Consider the following 21,395-nt stretch of genomic DNA (forward strand, 5'->3'; position numbering starts at 1 on the left):
TGTATTCTGAGCACCTCTGCAAAAACAGTGATAATGTGCGAGTGTGGTGAAAGTGTTGAATGATGATGAAAGTATTTTCTTTTTGGGGATTTTCTTTCTTTTTTGGGTCACCCTGCCTCGGTGGGAGACGGCCGACTTGTTGAAAAAAAAAAAAAATGATTGTTTGGTGCATGCACAATTTGCAAAGTCTCAAAATGTATCTTTATGGTGTACATGTTACAATGGGTTTCCTTTAGTATATGTATTTATTATATGAGTCATGGGCCAGAAAAATATGTATCACATAAAACAAGAGACAACTGTACTTAAAAATAATATCACATTGGTGATCAATCAGGCACTCTCCAAGGAAGTACAGTGTTTCCACTATCATCCAAGATGTATATACATTATACATATTGTATAATATGCAATTTTTTATAAAAAAATTCTTAAGATAGAAAAACCTATATTACAGAGTGCTGTTTCACTTTACTTATCAGCTTAAATTCCTACTTAGTTGCTAATCAGAGTATTTAATATTAACTAATACCCAAGAGCATGTTTTAATACATTTAAACTTACTACTTCAAGCATTCTAAATCATTCATTTCTTCTACATGCTCTTCTTTTGCCCAATATACAGGATTTGATTTCAATGCACAAATATCCATAACAACACTAATGATATTTTACACATTCATGTTTCCACTGAACAACTCAGCAGATTTTCATTACGATATGCACAGTCTCTGGTTGTGGTCTTTATCACTACAGGGCCGCACAACACTTTCACAATTGTCACTAGAATTTCTAGGCAATACTGGAATTTTAACCTCAGATTCAGCACTGCCATCTTCTAGAGGTATTCGTCTAGCAGAGGGTGTATAACATCTCTCCACTGGCTGAGTGTTATGATTGTTGTTTTCAATGAAGGAACTTTCTATTGCTACCTGTGAGGGGAAAAGAAATGCCAAATTTAAATTTTAAACTTTACCATACTAAACAAAATTTATATAAGGGTAAAATAAGGTCTGAAAGGAAGTGTTTCAAACATTTTTTATACTGTGTACATGCTACAGTACATGTCTCTGTGGTAAGATTATTTGTCTTACAAGGCATCTAAGCTATAGTATGATTTTCCTGTTTTCCAAGGTATCTAAGATTTAATGAGGAGATTTTTCTTTGTCTTTCAAGGCATTAAGATTTAGCAAGAGTTTTGTCTTCCAAGGCTTCTTAAATTTAGCAAGAAGATTATTCTGTCTTCCAAAACTTCTTGGATTTAGCAAAGAGATTATTTTGTCTTCCAAAACCTTTTGAATTAGCAAGGAGAATATTGTCTTCCAAATTTATGAGATTTAAGGGAAGCTATGCCTGATACTTTCGCACTTATAAGAATAATGCATAATCCTAATTTCTCCTTGAGCAACATTTTTACATTTTTTTATAAAATTCCATTAATTTTTAATTGAGATGGTAGCGGGGTGATACTATTCTCTGGCAATACACTATTAACCCATAAACGGTCCAAGCAGATCTATGTTCACATGTGTAGTGCTACAAAAGCAGATCTACATTTTTTTTTTTACATATTTTCAAATACAACAAAAAAAAATAGTAGATCAAAGTTTTTTACACATTTTCAAATGTAAAAAAACAAAAAGAAGATCTACTTTTTTTACATACTTTCAGATGTTGAAAAAACGTATATATACGCTTGGACCGTTTACGGGTTAAGAACTCATCTGGGTTCATGTAGATTACATATATGGAGGCATAGGGTGTCTTGAAAGTCTGAACCCATGGTACAGGGTGTCCCAAAAGTATGAACCCATAATACAAAGGGTGTCCCAGAAGTCCAAATCCACAGTACAAGGTGTCCCAGAAGTCTGAACCTATAATACAGTGTTTGCCAGAACTCTAGACACATAATGCACTGCTTCAGAAGCCTGGATCTATAATACAGGATGTCCCAGAAGTATGGACACATAATACAGTATGTCCCAAAAATATGGCACATAATACAGGGTGTCCCAGAAGTATGATTTTTGTATAGAATATTTTTATATTTATATTTTTATATTAATTCTTATACTTTCTTTGAAAGTATCTTAGATTTCATATGTTTTGAAAATTTCTTGCTTTTACACACTGGCCATCTGCCACGGAGGCATGATAACCCCCCTCTCCCCCCCCCCCAAAAAAAAAAAACACTTTCATCATCACTCACTCCATCACTGTTTTGCCAGAGGTGTGCTGATACTGCAATTCAAATGTCCCTCGAAACTGCAATATTCCCATCCTCCTTCTCAAAGTTCAGGCACTGTACTTCCCACCTCCTAGACTCAATACCTTCTAACAGGATCCCCTGAATCCCTTCATAAATGTTACCTTGCTCATACTCCAACAGCATGTTAAGTCATAAAAAACACTTGCCTCCACTCACTCCTGTCTAACATGTTCACACATGCCTACTGAATATCCAAGCCCTTTTCATACAAAATCTCCTTTATGTCCTCCCTCCAATCACATTTCTGGAACAACAGTGACTCACAGTATGCCATAGACCCATATCTCTAGTTATGTAATTCTGCCATAACTCTTACAAGCATTGCTGCTCCATCTGTTACTATAGCTGAGAGAGAAATGGTAAAAAAAATTGTGATTTTACAGAGCCCAATGTGAAGGCAAAACATTGTGAATAAATAATCGCATTATATCTCTTGCTAATGTAGCTGTTGGCAGCAGCAATGGGAGCTATAGTAGTGCTGTCATTAAAGCTAATACCTTGGCTAGTTTTAAAATATAAGTTAAGGCAAATATATGACTGAATATGGCTGGATTTCAAAAGGGCCAGTAGGCTTACTGCAGTGTTCCTCTATATATGTACAGCACCAGCTATAGATACAGCAGCAGTTAATGCACCAGCAGTAGGTACAGAAGCAGTTGCAGCATCACTAGTAGGTACACCAACAATTACAGCATCAACAGTAGGTATATAGGAGCAGTTACAACACCAGTAGCAGATACAGCAGCAGTTACAGCAACAGCAGTTACAGCACAATCAGAGAGTACAGCATCAACAGTAGCAATGGTTGTGGATGTCACATGCTGTTCAAGCAATCTCTTAACTCTCTTATAATTCCTGAAGATTTTTGTAACTTTCATAAATATACAATATTGTAACTTCATTTCACTTACCTTCTCACCATCTCCAGGAGAAACGGCAATACCCTGATGAGACAGATAGCCATTTGGAGTTTGTCCATTATTCTGCTGGTGGGGTAATATATAGGTGGCAGTTTCTCGATGGATGTGGAGAGATGTGTCTTCATATTTGGTTGATCTTGTGTCATCTGTTAAAATACAATTTTGCTATATTCATACTTAGATACTGTAGTCACAAATTTTTTCCCTTATATAATGTCAATAATTAAAGCGAGACTGAAAAAATACAGTCATAATTTATGAATTCTGAGACACACAAGAGGGAACTAGCTGTTAACTGGCCAAGAAACAATGCCAGTGAGACTACAGGAAAGTCTTCTCACAGAAAAATAAACCCATGGAACAGCATACCAAGTGAGGCTGTTGCAGTTAAGACTATGCTACACTGTAGTTCACAATTCACCTGGAATGATTTATCAGGCTTCCTGCTCCCTCCAATGACCACCAGAGACACTGGCTGACAGGCACATATACAGGTAAATGCATTTGCATTTATTTTCATGAAATAAAAGAATATTAATAGGAAGGTAAAATATGGTTTAAACAACTGCATGTCATGATCAATATTGTATTAAAGAGAAACCTGTCATTAAGCTTTATTTATACAGGAAAACCCTTGGAAAAATAGTCTTCATGCCAGTAATGGGCTCTTATTCCAAGGAATTGGAGTTACCCCTCATCTTAAATGGATCAAACTTGATTACCGTACCTATTTCCCAGGCACCAAATAACCCTTAGTGATTTAGTACTTCCCATGAATATAATAATTATGCATGAAAACAGTAATTTAGAATGCACTAACCATCAGTGTGTTTGTTGCGGCAGGTGTATACTGTTGCAGAAACAATCACAATAAGAAGTAAAAATGCAAGCACAGCTCCAAGAATAATATAAAGATGAATATTGGACAGACTAAGGTCATCATTGTTGAATATGGGCACTAAGGTGTTAATTATGATTGGTGCTTCAGTTGTGCTCAGAGAAGAACCTGCAGAGAAGATAAACATTATAAATGGTATGGTGATACTGACAAAAAACTTCTGTACAGTTCAGGACATTTATTAAGGAAATGTTCCACCATGAGCGACTGATGAAGACTAATGGTGAAATGTTTCCTTTAATAAATGTGCTGAACTCTACACACGTGTCCTTTTCCAGAGAAAATAAATATTATTACAGTAATACTAAAATTGTAAATGTACATACCCACTGCGTTCTTATTATATATAGCTGAAAACTCCGAGGCACCCGCAATATTGAAGCATTGGATCTTAAAATCATAGGAGACGTTAGCCTTAAGATGCAGTATTACAAAACTTCTCTTAGCAGGTCCCAACACTGTAACCTGAAAAATAATGAACAATAACTTTTGCTTAAATAGGTCAATAAAACAGTTTTCAAATGTCATTTAAAAGTTTTTTGTAATGCCATGCAGTTCATTTAATAAAATATATTTTACCCTGAGACTAGCTACATGATACGATTTGTTATACAACAAGTTATGCACAAAGTAAGCTATAACCAACCATCCAAATCTGAGGGGGGGTTACAATTTGTGTTTTTCTGTACATATACACTGAAAGATGTGTGTATATCTCAGTATATTTGCACTGAAAGTATACTTAAATCTTTATTTCAGGGATTTAAGGATCCTCGCTTTCAATGTACACAAGAATTTTTGAAGCTTTACCTTCCTAGAATGGCCCTAGAGTCCTGAAGTGGCTCCTCCTCTGGCCAATGAAAATGAGGCTAGAGGTTGAAAGGTATATGAAATATATGAATAGTAAACACTCTTATAAAACTCCTCTATACATTGTGAATTTTTGCAAAAACAATTGAAAAAGTACATCCAAAGTTAAACAGCACATTCTCTGAAGGCCTTGTCATGTGCTATTAAATTTTGGATGCACTTTTTCAATTGTACGTATTTACAAAAAAAATGCAATATATAGAGAGGAGGTGAATAAGAGTGCTTACTGTAATTCAAAGTAAAGAAGAAACATAAAAACACTGCATTTTGTTGAAAAGAATGGTGTTCATGCTGCCTTCTCCCTGTGTTGTTGCATTTTCTGAACCCAGTAAGCCCCTGTCACATTACACTTGCCACACCTGTGACCAATTTTAAGTTCTTCCTATGCCTGCAACTTGGACTAGGGCCAGGCTTTTTTATTACTTGCCTGATCAACCAGGCTGTTGCTGGTGGTGGCCTGCTGGCCGACATATCCATTACAGCCTGGGTGATTTGGCACTTGGATGAGGTGGTGATTAAGTTTCCCACTGAAGACTTATTCTAGCAACAGCAGGCTGAATAACTGTGGAACAAGGATGTTGATGCAGTGTTTTCTATGTATAAATTGTGGACTTTGCTTAAAAATCATCCTGTATCTCAGTACTAACCAAACCAACCAAAACAGCTTCTAATCAGTTTGAAGCAACTCTCCCAAATATATTATATGACCTCTAGTCTACTAAACATCTGCCAATCCATAAAATATTACTGTTTGAACCATTATTTGTAATATTGTTTTTATTATGTGCAACTTCAAGATTATTATTATAAACCTCCACCTTGACTACCTCCCATTAGTATTAAGATTAAATAAAGATTTTGATACAAGTTAACCACTTTCATCTTGTCTAGATTTAAGTAGTTATTATGTACTAGGATTCATCTGCCCAAAATGCCCTGGCATGATAGTGGCTATCATTGTACTTAGCAAACCAAAATTGTAATTACACATTGTTACTTTTACAAAGAAATAGAATCTTTATCTTTATCTTTTATATTTTAACCATTATAGTTTTGTTCATCACTGGATTTATTTTACACTTAATAATAATATTTACACTTAATAATAATAATGTAATATATCTTTATTTACTACAAGTACATATAAATGGTATACAGCCCTAGCTGACATCAATGACATATTACTATATAGACAGCCACTTCTTATGCAGAGCATTTCAGGCAAATTAGGTCAGTTTTGTCCCAGGATGTCACCTACACCAGTCAACTAACTCCCAGGTACCCATTTTACTGGTGGGTGAACACAGACAACCGTTGTAAAGAAACACGCCCAATGTTTCTACCCTTGCTGGGAATCGAACCCAGACCTCCCCATGTTAAGCAAGAGCTTTAGCCACCAGGCCACAGGACACCGTGGCCCTTCTTCCCATATTTCTCGCTCCAGTACATTGTTATAATAAGTGTGAAGGCTTGAGACTAGGTCCCCAGGTATCTTCCACATCATGTACCTCTCTTACTCCAATATGTTGTTACTATAGTGAGTAGGTTTGGAACAAGGGGCTCCAAGTATCCACAATGTCAAGTACCTCTCTCTCACTCCAGTACATTGTTACTGTAGCAAGTCGGTTTGGAACTAGGCTCTCATCTGTCTTCTACATCTGTATCTCTCTCTCTCTCCTCTGCTTTACTTTTTCCTGATTATGACATATGACTTCATTTTATGTGTTATCACTCCATGATCCTATTTGTCAAATATCTTCACAAAATCTGTGTAGACCACATCTGTATTTTCATTTTCTTCCAATGCCTTCATACTTTTGTTGTAGTGATTTAGTAGTTGTGACATACTGCACATACCCACCACACATTTTTAAAATAAACTTAAGAGCATTTCTTAACACAGCCTCTCCTCACTTAATGACAGATCACGTCAATAAAAAAATTTGTCGCTAAGTGAGGAGCATATTATAATGGTAGAGGGTTTGTGTCAACCATTTTTTATATTGTTTTAATGTCACCTTTGCACTATTTATAACAATTCTGGTAAGATAAGATAAAAGATAAGATTTTCTTCGGATTTTTAGCCCTGGAGGGTTAGCCACCCAGGATAACCCAAGAAAGTCAGTGTGTCATCAAGGACTGTCTAACTTATTTCCATTGGGGTCCTTAATCTTGTCCTCCAGGATGCGACCCACACCAGTCGACTAACACCCAGATACCTATTTGCTGCTAGGCGAACAGGGCAACAGGTGTAAGGAAATGCGTCGAGATGTTTCCACCCACCCAGAATCGAACCCGGGCCCTCCGTGTGTGAAGTGAGAACTTTAGCCTCCAGGCTATTTAAATGCTTATACAATAGTGTACTGTATATTGTAACATACAGAATAGAGGAAATCAGCTCTAATATACATTATTTAGGTATGCATACTGGTCAGAAAGCTCGTTGTAAGTCCGAATCGTCAGTAAACGAGTATGTCGCTAAGTGAGGAGAGGTTATATACAATAATGTTAAACTTCCTCATTCTGTAAAAAGTATACAGAAATGAGTGAACTGAATGGAATGAGGGATGGTGAACAGAGGGAATAAAGGTATAGTACACCATACCTCATCACATCTTTTACATTTTGTGGTTTTTATGTTTTATGACCCAAAATAAATTTTCTTGCATTATATAATGTGAGTCTATGAAATTGCCAGCCCCTTCTCTCTGACAGTTCCACCTTTGCTGTACACTTTCTCTTCAATTTCTTAATTAACACCAATTTGCTTGGCTAATTGTAATCCCATCCTTTTAGCCAATTTTCTTCCTTATGTGGAACTTCTTCCTTCCCACCATCTCTTTCACCCTTGTCATGCAATGATGAATGAACCTTCTGGGCTTAAACTCTTTCCCTGAATATGTAAACTCTCAGTTTAATGAACTAATACTGGGAGAGCAGGTGGCCAGCAATGGTGACTCTAGTGGACTGAGAAGATATTGTTTTGATGTGATTGCTACAAAAATGAACAAGTCTGTAACCAACAAACTATTCATACTGTTTCTGAATCAAATGACCCAGCAGATTTTGAATCATATTTCTGAAGTCCATTAAATCAAGATACCTTATATAAAAAGATTACTGTACTAATATGGAAAATTGCAATTCACTACACAATGATTTAACATAGTGTAGAGCAGATTTTGGTGGAACATATAAGTTGTATAATGAAGCTTTACTGTATTGTAAACCATAAAGTGATACATAAATTTAAAAATGGGACACTGAATATAGACTAATGAACACAGCAAAATGAAGGTGGTAAAAAATAGGAATGAAAATTTGTTTAGGTAGTAACAGCATTAGTTTGGAGTAGGTAGGAGGCAGGAGTGGAGGTAGGCAGGCTGAAATTATATCATTTGAATATGTGAGTGGATAGGTACTATATACTGTAATTATGTACAAGAGCAAATAAAGGTTAAAATTAGGATATGCTGTGTGTAGATGAATTGTTTCTAAGGCTTTTGTATCTCAGGTTCTCCTTTTAAAGTATTCTATTTAATTTTTATATAATTATGGTTTCTTATACAGAGGACAATAAATTATTTATTTCTACACAAGGGTTTATCTTGATTTACTACTTTCATTTTATACTCAATTTCAAAATATCCTTAAAGCTCGTCTATAAGATATAAGAAGCTGTGTACAAAATATTAACTTTTATAACATATCAGCTGGGTTTTTTTCAATTAACCAGCCATATCCCACCGAGGCAGGGTGACCCCAAAAGAAAAACAAAATTAGAAATGTATACACGAGAAGGGGTTACTAGCTCCTTGCTCCCGGCATTTTAGTCGCCTCTTATGACACTTATGGCTTAAGGAGGAAGAATTCTGCTCTACTTCTCATGGAGGATCACTATAATATCCCTATAATATTTCATCAAGTACAGAAATACAAGTATTATTAGTGCTAATATCAGGTTAAGTACCTTAGTGTATTCTCCAGCTATTGTTGCTTCACGATAGTTAATAAAGAAGCCCTCCACAGGTACACCGGGAGAAGGCTTGTACTCCCACTCTAGTTTAACAGAAGTGGGACCCTGAGGAGTCACACTGACTATAGTTGGCGGATAAGCAGGACGCTGAATTGTCAAATCCTTCTCCAAAAGAAAACGACGAGAGTTTGGCCCAAGTTTGTTGTCATTGTTAGCATATACAGCAGCAATACGAAACCTAAAAGAAGATTAATTAATTAATCTCAGTACTAAATATGCTTGTAAATCCCTGGCTAAATAAATATTCTTTATAAAAATAAATATAATATTTAGATGTACTTTTCTTACCATGAAATATACATAATATTCACTATGATAAACCTTAAATTTCTTTACCATAACTTATTTTCTACACTGTTATCCATGATGTTACAAGTATCCATAATTAATATGAGTTTCTTGTAATTGTACAGCCTTTCCTCACTTAACGATAGAGTTCCATTCCTAAGACCATGTCAGTAAACAAATTCATTACTAAGTGAGGAACATACATACTCAAATTTCTTAAGTATTCCTAAAGTTTTGAGTCAGCAGCTAAAAAGTCAGTTGATACATGCTACCTTCATTATTAAGATATAAAGTCAGTTGATACATGCTACTTTCACTATTAAAATATTAAATATTCTTTGTTCATAGTGCATGCCTCTGGAAATTAATTTATATCATATTAATGACTCATGAAACCACAAAACTACTATTTAAAACCCCCATTAACCTGTAAGTGTGAGCAGTTTGCAGACCCGTCACTTCATAGCTGTTGATATGGGGTGGAATGTCTTCATCGACAGTCATCCAGCGGCTTCCACGATTCCCTCGGCTCCGGACTAATTTATACTGGATCTGTTGATTTTGAAACAGTTTAAGAATTAACAAAGGTCTGTCAATACAGGAGGGACCTGCTATTTGGCACCCTCTTTTTTGTGTTCCATGTTTTTGTTGGTTTTCAGTTAGGCCACTGTGAATTATATTCAGTGCTTTTTCTACTTTTCTGCCATTTTTGCACAAAGTTGCATAAAGGAAGGGTGACTGGTGCCATATTTTAAGGTAAATACTGCATGTACTGTGCATTTATTATACTTTTGTATCTATTTTCATATGCCTAGTTATACTGAGCATTTAATATACGACAGTGTAAACACATTATCAGGCATTTTAGATGCATTCAATACTGAAAAAACTGCTGTTGTCCATGCGCCGGGGACAAGTTGATCTGCCAATTCTCAACCACAAAGCTAATATTAAGGGTCTGCACTGTCAACAACAAAATAAATAACAAAAATTAAACAATAATCTACTGAAACCACAAATGTTACACCCTTGAATAACAAGAGTTTATGCACACCCCTCTGCCACTTGCACTATCTTAATGTATGTTTGTGGGTGTCAGGCAAGCACTGGTCTTGTGACCACTGCAGGAAGCAGTTGTGGTAGGACCCGTTCTAAATTTTACACGATGTGTAGATGGCTTTACCAAAGTTGTAAAGGAAATTGCATATAATAATTTTTTTTTATATACAGAACATCACCCCTCAAAAGAAATTGTAACCTTAATGAAATTTCGGTAGGGCCCCAACTTACATTATGACTTGTGAATTTGGAACTTGTTAATTACTCACGAACAAGTTACTTGCATTTCTTACATCAGGATTACTTATAATTTTCTTCAGAATAAATTATAAATATTTTTTCTTGGTTTTTACCAAATGTATGAATACCTTGTGTATGTTTATTTAATGCATGTGTAGAAAGTTTACAACTGTTTAGTAGAAACTGGTCAAGAGCCATATCTGAATTATACCAGGAGGGGGTTTTAGGGGATCAATACCCCCGTGGCCTGGTCCATGACCAGGCCTAGTGGTGGATCAGGGCCTGATCAACCAGGCTGTTACTGCTGGCCACACATAAAATGACATATGAGCCACAGCCTGGATGATCAGAAACTGACTTCAGATGCCTGTCCAGCCAGGGGACTAACGGTAATCCCCCTTATGTATGCTGGGAGGTAGTTAAACAGTCTTGGACCCAACACTTATTGTGTTGTCTCTTAGTGTACTCGTGGCTCCCCTGTTTTCATTGGGGGGATGTTGCATCTCCCGCCAAGTCTTTTGCTTTTGTAGGGAGTGATTTTTCATGTACAGATTTGGGACTAGTCCCTCTAGGATTTTCCAAGTGTATATTATCACTTTAATATTTACAATTAGTTTTTAAGAATGAATAATAAATGTTTTTTCTCAGTTATTTTTTACCAAATGCATTCATACTTTGTGTACATTCATTTTATGCATGTATAGAAAGCTCACATCTGTGTGGTAGAAACTGGTTAAAACTATTGATTTAATAATGAGAGTCTGTGGCAGCTGCCACAGGAACTGACATGCTAGACAAGTCAATAGGTGAGGTGTGGAGACAGTGGTAGCTCCACTTACATACCTAACACCCACTCCTTACACTCTCCCTAAGTCATCCTCATTATCATATTCCCAGGAACATTATGTAAAGAAACTTGAGAGAGGGTGGGAGCAAATATGAGAGTGAGAGAGAGGGAAGCAGTCTAGTTGTTGCTCGCCCTACACATCACCCCATTACTTCCACATCACATACTCAACTATAGCAGTGACAGCATATGTAAAGTGGAAAGCATATGTAAACTGTCTTGAGTTAGATACAATGTGAGGCAGGGTGGTAGTGAATATGAGAGGGTGAGAGAGAAACAGTCTAGCTGTGGTCACATCAACAATCTGTCATCTCACATCACACTCAATCACAGTGAAAAAATGGAGAGCATATGTAAAGAGCATTGTCTTATACTGAATTGTAGCTCTGTTCTAATTAATTAACATGTATGCATTAATTAAATAATATTTAATAATATTTGTAAGTAAGGAGCAGTAATGAATGTAAAATAGTTGGGTAAAAATTCTTTGAAAAAATTTAAATAAAATTTGATATGGAATATTATGCCTGTTTATAACATGGGTTTCTATTGGAAAATAGGCTCTGAATACCAAACGATGGACTTACTATTTATTTTCATCAATAGTAAATCAACTGCTGAGGAATTCACAGAGCAGCTAAGAAAGATAGATAGTTATGTGGATAAGCTAGAAAATCTAGCCCTCATATAAAATGGAAGATGGCATAACACAATGCTATACCAGAAATATCTCCAGGAAGCACCCTGGCTCAACAGACACATACCAGGGAACTAATGAGGCTTTGTGAAAAGTACTCATGAAACCAACAGATAATTGATCCCACTAGAAATGAAAATACCCTAGATTTGACATTCACAAATGAGAAACTAATCAGAGACATAATAGTTACAAAGACAATATACTCTGATCACAACATCATAGAAGTTTAAACGAGTATTAACTCAGGATTAGGGAACTGCATCACTAAAGTTAGAGATGAGATGTTCAGTAAGTTTAATTTTAACAACCATAGAATTAACTGGGAAAAAATAAACCAAGAGCTATCAGACATATCCTGGGAAGCAGACATGAGCACCCTAAATCCCCACGAGTGCCTAGAGAAGCAGAATATAGAAGCATAGAAGGTATGAATGAAGCACCTACCATTGAGGAAACCCAGAAGAAGATCAGATATAGAGAGAGAGTGTACGAGATGGTACAGAAAAAGAAAATGGGTTACTGAATTGTTTAAAAACAATAATATGCTTCAGCAGAGGAAAGATAGGCATAGGCAAGAGATCACTGAACTAGAACAAAAACTCAGGATGTCATACCTAACAGAAGAAGTACAAAGGGAACAAAGGGTCATACAGGATATTGCAAGAAACCCAAAATAGTATTTTTATTCCTATGTAAAATCCAAGCTAAGAACTACCTGTAGAATTGGACCACTACTGAAAGGAGACTCATACATTGACGATGAACAGGAAATGAGTGAAATCCTTAAAGACAGTACGAGTCAGTGTTCAGCAACCCACTAAATGACAGCAAGGTAGAAAATGCAGAAATATTTTTCACTCCAGAAGAAGGCCGTGCAGACCAACTAACTGACATTAGTACAAATCCCATAGATTTCGTGAAAGAAATGGACATCATGCCCACTCATTCAGCACCTGGACCAGATTCATGGAATGTTCTTTTTATAAAGAAGTGTAAAATACCATTAGCACGAGCACTCAGCATTCTTTGGAGAAAAAGTTTAGATTTAGGTGAAATACCAGAGGCCTTAAAGAGTGCAGACATAGCTCCTTTGCATAAGGGAGGTAGTAGAGCACTAGCTAAAAATTACAGACCAGTAGCTCAAACTTCTCACATCATAAAAATCTTCGAAAGAGTGATGAGACGGCAGATTACAAATTTCATAGACCAGCACAACCAGCATAACCAGAACCAGCATGGTTTTAGAGCAGGATGATCGTGCCTGTCACAGCTGCTGAACCATTATGACAGAACTAGGAGGCATTGGAAGATGACCAAAACACAGATGTGATTTACACAGATTTTGCAAAGGTGTTTGACAAATGTAATCATGGAGTGATAGCGCACAAAATGAGGTCCATGGCATTACGGAGAAGGTAGGCAGATGGATTTTCGGGTTCCTAACACACAGAACACAAAAAGTAGTAGTGAACAGGGCAAGATCCAGCATCAGCGAGGTCAAAAGCTCAGTGCCCCAAGGCACTGTCCTGGCACCTCTGCTGTTTCTCATCCTCATAGCAGACATAGATAAAAAAAACCAGCACACTTTTGTATCATCCTTTGCAGATGACACTAAAATAAGCATGAAAGTCACTACAGTAGAGGACACAGAAAAAGTACAGGAAGACATAAGCAGGGTTTTTCAGTGGGCAGTGGAGAACAACATGACGTTCAATGGTGATAAGTTCCGGCTGCTTAGGTATGGAAAGAATGAAGAACTCAAAAGAAACACTATATACAAAACTCAAGAGGGTCACCAAATAGAGTGTAAGGAACATGTAAAAGACCTGGGAATAATTATGTCAGCCAACCTTTCTTTTAAAGACCACAACAAGACAAAGATCACAACAGCCTGGAAGATGACGGGATGGGTATTGAGAACTTTCAAAGCAAGGGAAATAATGCCAATTGTGACACTCTTCAAATCACTAGTGCTCCCTCACTTGCTCAGTGGTGACGGCCCCGTTCAAAGCAGGAGATATATCGGAGCTGGAACAAATACAGAGATGCTTTACTGGCTCACAGTGAGCCAGTAAAGCACCGAAACTCTTGGGAATGCCTTCAAGTCTTGAACATGTACTCACTGGAGCAGAAGAGAGAGATACATGACCTCACGTGACGACTGACCACTGACCAATTAATTGCAAGTGCAGGAAACATAGATATTATTGCTATAACAGAGACCTGGCTCAATCTGAAAGATAGAGAGATGCCCTCTGAATGTCACATACAAGGCCTTGGGGCACTGAGCTTTTGACCTCGCTGATGCTGGATCTTGCCCTGTTCACTACTACTTTTTGTGTTCTGTGTGTTAGGAAGCCGGTAGGAGACTTGGACCTGTCTCGTATGGGCCAGTAGGCCTTCTGCAGTGTTCCTTCGTTCTTATGTTCTTATAATATATACCTGGAAAGTACTCGAGGGCCTGGTCCCAAATCTGCACACTGCCATAACAAGATACTGGAGTGAGAGATATGGGAGGAAGTGCAAAATAAACCCAGTGTGGAGCAGGGGTGCGGTGGGGACAATAAGGGAACACTGTAACAATATCCGGAGTCCCAGACTATTCAACATCTTATCAGAAGATATCAGAAACACAGCTGGAACAAGTGTAGAAGCCTTCAAGAGAAAACTTGACAAGTGTGTTCACCAGGTGCCAGATCAACAAGGCTGTGATTTATATGTGGGGCAGTGGGCCACCAGCAGCAACAGCCTGACTGACCAGGCAAGCACCAGACGAGTCTGGCCTATGGCCGAGCTCAGAGAAGAGACAAATTCTCGAAACTCTTCAAAGGCATTAACATCATAAGTTGGAGCCCTTCTGTACATTGTGCAATGAAAATTTAACCCATTTCTAAATGAGTGAATTTTTGTGCCATACCCTAGATTTTATAGTTATAAGGGACAATTTCTGCAACCTGAATATCCATAATATAAAGATGACTAGTGTTAGCTCTACTCTGCAGTATCACTGCAAAGCATTTTTTTTCAGTGTAAAAAAGGTGGACATACAGTATAGTACATATAAAGAGAGCAACAAAATCTTATTGATGTTTTTTTGTATGTGAGGGCTAGTATCTACCTTTCATTATTCTATGATCCATTAATTATATATCTGAATATAAATTAGAGCAGAAAACATTAAAATGACAGAAAATAAAGATATGTATTACCTTATAAAAAAGAATAGGCAACCCTGAAGCTTGTGGAGCATCCCATGTAACCATAACCGATTCATCTGACACCTTTGTCATCCTGGGCTTAGATGGTGGAACCATTAAACCTGAAATATTATCACTTCCTTAAATACTAAAAGATTATTCAACAGATTCAGCAATTATAAATCTACATGAAAATAACTAAGAAAGTGCTGTACTGGAATTCTTTATTTCTCAATATTTTTGTTTTTCCTATTTCCTGAGCCATCGGTGATATGTATTACTGCATCCTATTTTTTCTTCATTCTTCATTTTCCATGCTCTCTTGGTTTCATATTTATATAATTCCCTTATGTATAGCAATAAGATGATATTTGTTCAGATTTTTAACCTGGAGGGTTTGCCACCCAAGATAACCGAAGAAAGTCAATGTGTCATCAAGGACTGTCTGTCTTATTTCCATTGGGGTCCTTTAATCTTGTTCCCCAGGATGTGACCCACAACAGTCTGCTAACCCAGGTACCTACTTATTGCTAGGTGAACAAGTGTAAGGAAACATCCCAAACATTTTCACCCATGCCTGGGATTGAACCACGGATACTCAGTGTGTGAGGTGAGAGTGTTGCCAATCAAGATTTCCTATTCCTTTCCATGTACATAATACACAATACGCATCTACATCTTAAGTAAAAAAATATGAAAAAGCCCAAACAATATGTAATATGCTTGATATACTTTTGTTAACAATGCTCTTGTGTATTTTAGCAAGTAATATGTATATCTGTAGTCACGTATTTCATGGTGATTTCCTCCCATGTATATATATCTTTGATGTTTTCAGGACCTGAGGAGGAACAGAGAGAGATTATCTATAAGAACTTGATTAATAAATTCCCTTTACTATATTAAAATAAATCAGTCTAATTAGCAATGAATTAATTTATGGTAAAAATGACAAGATGTGTTTTAACCCTTTCAGGGTCCGTGTCGTAGATCTACGGCTTTACGTTCAGGGTCCAAACCGTAGATCTACACCATGAGCTCAGCTCACTCTGATAAGCTGTGAGTGGTAAATTTGGGCCTAGATATGAGAGAATACATCTATGTGGTATGTGTGCACCACATAAAACAAATCCTGCAGCACACAGTGTATAATGAGAGAAAAAAAACTGAGACCGTGATTTTCGATTAAAACAGCAACTTTGCAGTGTTTTTCGTATGTTTTTTATAGTTGTATTTGCGATTTCTTGGTGTCATTTGATAGAATGGGAGACATATTACAAAAACAGAGATGATTTTGATTGGTTTTAGCACTGGAAATGGCTTGAAACTGAGCTCAAAGTAGCGAAAATGTTAAATTTTTGCCGATGTTCAAGAGTAAACAAACGACCTCACACGTCTAATACACGCCAGCTGGTGGGTCTAATATACATTCACAAATGTGGTGATGATATTTATACAATTATTACAATATTGCATAACAGTAAATCTTCTATTTTTTGGTTTGAATAAAAATTCATTATGTGAATAAAAAATCAAAATGAAATTCATTAATAAAGCCTCAAAACGTAACTAATGAACAGAGGAAATGTTAGTTTAGTGCCAGGAATACCTACACTGTTTATTCTAGACCCTATTTTGAAATTGGAATATTTTGAACTTTGTGTTAAATTGGCCAAATTACCAATTTCCGATCACTTTATTTTGTAGTTGAAACAGTTGACTTGGCGATTTCTTCTGCTCAATCGATAGAATAGAAGTAATACTAGTGAAATAGCTAAGAATTTGGTCACCTGGAATAATGTAATTTGCCTAAAATGGGAGTCAAAGTTGGCAAAATGACTGATTTGTAAATATTGCTGACATCAAAATTTGCGAGAGCATAATTTTGTCAATTTTCCATCAAATTTCATACTTTTTGTTTTATTACCTCCAGAAAAAGATTCTCTACCATTTCATAAGAAAAATAACAAAATTTTTGGGGGAAAATTCTTGGACCCTGGTGTGCACTTTGAAATTTGGCCTCTGGACCCTGAAAGGGTTAAAATTAAACAGTCATCAGAAGAGAGGATATCCAACCTTTCTTTGTTTTCTTCTTCCACCCTGCAGTATCCCCTGTTATAGGGGGATCACCAGTGTTCTCATCATTTTGTTTTGATGCTTCTCCATGTTCACTTCCATTATTCCGACCATGATTTCTTTTTTCCCCACCATTAATATCTCCTCTTCCTCCAGCTCCTCCACCACCTTCTCGCCTCTGACCATTGCGCCATCTTCGATTGTCAGTAGTTTCACTGGCTGCATAATCTAAAATTAAAAGCAACTTATCAATCCCATTAAAAAATTATTTACTATACACTTTGCCCTCAAACACGTACAGTACATCAGGATACCAATCGTTCCCACCTGAATTTTAAGTGACTTGCTATTATTGTTAAATTATATAAACACTTGTGTCTGAAGTAAAACATAGGCACAACAAAATTATAAGTAACAGATTCAGAGCCTATTTTGTGTGGATTCCTTCACATTTTGGCCTTCTAAAGCATGACAGAACATATATGATTTACCTAGGTATATGGCCACAAGGAAAGCATTTTTAGCAACCCTGGGTTGTCTACATTCAGCCTGAAGACGTTAATTCACAAAGAAATCCAACTGTCATTACGCTTTCATACAAAAATGACCACATGCACTACCAGCTGATGTATACCTAACCAAATATATACATACTTTGTCAGCAGAATTGTTCTCACACTTTTCTCCATTATATAGGTAAATGAGGAAAAATCCAACAATTAAGAGTCAATTACTTCATAAATATTCAAGGAATGTCCATATTGACATACTAAGATAAACACTATGTATTTGAAATCTCTTGTTTCAGGAAATCATAAAGAATGGCTTGCCTGCCTCGTTCTAAATGAAAAACCAATGATGATCTAAAGGGTTGTGGCACTTATTATGTGTGCTGGACAAGCAACATGATATGATATAAAGTAATGGATTATTAGTATGTTCATGGGGAAGCACTAAACTCATATGGGGTCATAAAGCACTTGAGGACTAGGAGGAAATCACATTTGATCCAAGGAAGTGGAGGGTAACTCAAATTACTCAGATCAAGAGACCTTCACTGCATCAACATATCCCCCCTCAGGAAGGGTAAAGGTATGCAAAAACAAATTCTCAAGTTTTATTTTGAAAATTAGAAAATTAGACATTTTTTTTTTATTATCACACTGGCCGATTCCCACCAAGGCAGGGTGGCCCGAAAAAGAAAAACTTTCACCATCATTCACTCCATCACTGTCTTGCCAGAAGGGTGCTTTACACTACAGTTTTTAAACTGCAACATTAAGAGAAGAGAGAGAGAGATAAGATTTCGTTCGGATTTTTAACCCCGGAGGGTTAGCCACCCAGGATAACCCAAGAAAGTCAGTGCGTCATCGAGGACTGTCTAACTTATTTCCATTGGGGTCCTCAATCTTGTCCCCCAGGATGCGACTCACACCAGTCGACTAACACCCAGGTACCTATTTGCTGCTAGGTGAACAGGACAACAGGTGTAAGGAAACGTGCCGAAATGTTTCCACCCGCCGGGAATCGAACCCAGGCCCTCCGTGTGTGAAGCGGGAGCTTTAGCCACCAGGCCACCGGGCCACACAACATTAACACCCCTCCTTCAGAGTGCAGGCACTGTACTTCCCATAACTGTACAATATGTGGAAAGCATTACAGAATGTGGGCTTGTGCACACTTTAATATACAGGAGAGCCCCACTTATACAGCAGGTTAGGTTCCAGGCTACTGCTGCAAAGTGAAAATCGCTGTAAAGTGACATTTAGCCTTTTATGACTTTCAAATGCATATAAAAGCCTGATAACATGTTTACACTATCACATATTAAATGAGCAACAGAGTTAGGCCTAAAAAATGTATATACAGTACACACAATACACACCTTAAAATATTTTTGTCCTTAGATTATAATGAGTGGTTAATATATTTATTGTAATATGTGAAGAATGGGTATAACTGAAAACCACTGCATTAGCAAAACATCATAAATCAAAGCAGGTGGTCCCTGTTTTACAGCACTTTGCTTTATGGTGTTGTGCTAATGCAGCAATTTTCAATTATACCCATTCTCCATTTATTCAGACTTCCTACAATAAATAGATTCACCACTCACTATAAGCTAAGAACAAAAATATTTTATAGTAAGTAATGTGTAATGTGTGTATGGTATAAGCCTAACTCTACTGCTCACTTAATATAAGAGATAAGAGAGATAAGATAAGATTTTGTTCGGATTTTTAACCCCGGAGGGTTAGCCACCCAGGATAACCCAAGCAAGTCAGTGCGTCATCGAGGACTGTCTAACTTATTTCCATTGGGGTCCTTAATCTTGTCCCCCAGGATGCGACCCACACCAGTCGACTAACACCCAGGTACCTATTTGCTGCTAGGTGAAAAGGACAACAGGTAAACCATACCCCCGGCCGGTATTGAACCCGCGGTCATAGAGTCTCAAAACTCCAGCCCGTCGCGTTAGCCACTAGACCAGCTAGCCACAATAAGATTCATCCAACTAGGTATATTTCTACACCATAGGAAAGTTAGCACAGGCACCTCTGTGACCACAAATGCAAGTTTTTACAGACGAATCTCCAGCTAGCGTGGCCGTGACGAACTCTAGCTCAAGTCCCTTCACTGCCGTCAACATGACTTAAGAAATCGTAATGACACGATTGCAAATAAACCATACCCCCGGCCGGGATTGAACCCGCGGTCATAGAGTCTCAAAACTCCAGCCCGTTGACGGCAGTGAAGGGACTTGAGCTAGAGTTCGTCACGGCCACGCTAGCTGGAGATTCGTCTGTAAAAACTTGCATTTGTGGTCACAGAGGTGCCTGTGCTAACTTTCCTATGGTGTAGAAATATACCTAGTTGGATGAATCTTATTGTGGCTAGCTGGTCTAGTGGCTAACGCGACGGGCTGGAGTTTTGAGACTCTATGACCGCGGGTTCAATCCCGGCCAGGGGTATGGTTTATTTGCAATCGTGTCATTACGATTTCTTAAGTCAGGACAACAGGTGTAAGGAAACGTGTCGAAATGTTTCCACCCGCCGGGAATCGAACCCGGGCCCTCCGTGTGTGAAGCGGGAGCTCTAGCCACCAGGCCACCATGATAGTGTAAACATGTTATCTGGTTTTTACATACATCTGAAAGTGAAAAAAGGCTACATTTCACTTGACAGTGATTTTCGCTTTACAGCAGCAGCCAGGAACCTAACTTCTTGTGTAAGCGGGGCCTGCCTGTATACAATGCCTTCACTCTAAAGGAGGGGTAGGGATATTTGCTGTTTGGAGGAACATAATAATAATAATAATAATAATAATAATAATAATAATAATAATAATAATAATAATAATAATAATAATAATAATAATAATCTTTTTTCTACAAGTAAATATACAACGTTTACAAGCCTAGCTGACATTGATGATATACTACTGTATAGAAAGCCCCTTGTTATGCAGAGCATTTTGGGAAAATTAGGTAAATTTGATCCCTGGGATGTGAACCACACCAGTCAACTAACATCCAGGTACCCATTTTACTGATAGGTGAACAGGGACAGTGTCTTAAAGAAACACGTCCGAATGTTTCCACCCATATTGGGGATTGAACCATGGACCTCAATGTGTGAGCTGAATGTGCTAGCAATCAAGCTGCATGCCTCTGTTAAGACAATGATAGTGTGAATGATGGTGAAAGTGTTTCTTTTTTGGGTCACCTTACCTCGGTGGGAGACAGCCAGTGTACTAAAAATATATATACTACTGTAATACATATACAGTGGTCCCTCACTTTTCGTAGTTCTCAGCAATCGTGAATTTCGCCAATCATAGGGGTATTTTTGTATAAATATGGACTCGCTTTTCATAGGTTGACTCGCGAATAGTAGTTCGTCCGGGACGCATACGCATGGTGTGAGCCGGGGCGGCCTTCCTACCCAGCCAGTCTGGCATTGTTTACCAGTGAGTGAAGGTCCCCTCAAGTGCT

At 37.5% G+C, this 21,395-nt stretch overlaps 1 protein-coding gene across 1 annotated transcript in view; it reads right to left on the minus strand.

Moving 5' to 3' along the window:
- Positions 1 to 620: 620 nt before the first annotated feature.
- Positions 621 to 21,395, minus strand: part of LOC128693022 (interference hedgehog) — a 208,879-nt gene continuing 188,104 nt past the window's right edge. Inside the window, exons 9-16 of the mRNA XM_053782486.2 lie at positions 17,401 to 17,628; positions 15,337 to 15,446; positions 9,709 to 9,833; positions 8,928 to 9,171; positions 4,414 to 4,552; positions 4,010 to 4,195; positions 3,181 to 3,335; positions 621 to 932 (exon numbers count right to left, since the gene is read on the minus strand). Coding sequence (XP_053638461.2) covers positions 714 to 932; positions 3,181 to 3,335; positions 4,010 to 4,195; positions 4,414 to 4,552; positions 8,928 to 9,171; positions 9,709 to 9,833; positions 15,337 to 15,446; positions 17,401 to 17,628 — 1,406 coding nt within the window. The 3' untranslated portion in view covers positions 621 to 713. The remainder of the gene's footprint in view (positions 933 to 3,180; positions 3,336 to 4,009; positions 4,196 to 4,413; positions 4,553 to 8,927; positions 9,172 to 9,708; positions 9,834 to 15,336; positions 15,447 to 17,400; positions 17,629 to 21,395) is intronic.

This window comes from Cherax quadricarinatus, chromosome 38 (genome assembly GCF_038502225.1).
Source record: "Cherax quadricarinatus isolate ZL_2023a chromosome 38, ASM3850222v1, whole genome shotgun sequence".
NCBI classification, from domain to species: domain Eukaryota; kingdom Metazoa; phylum Arthropoda; class Malacostraca; order Decapoda; family Parastacidae; genus Cherax; species Cherax quadricarinatus.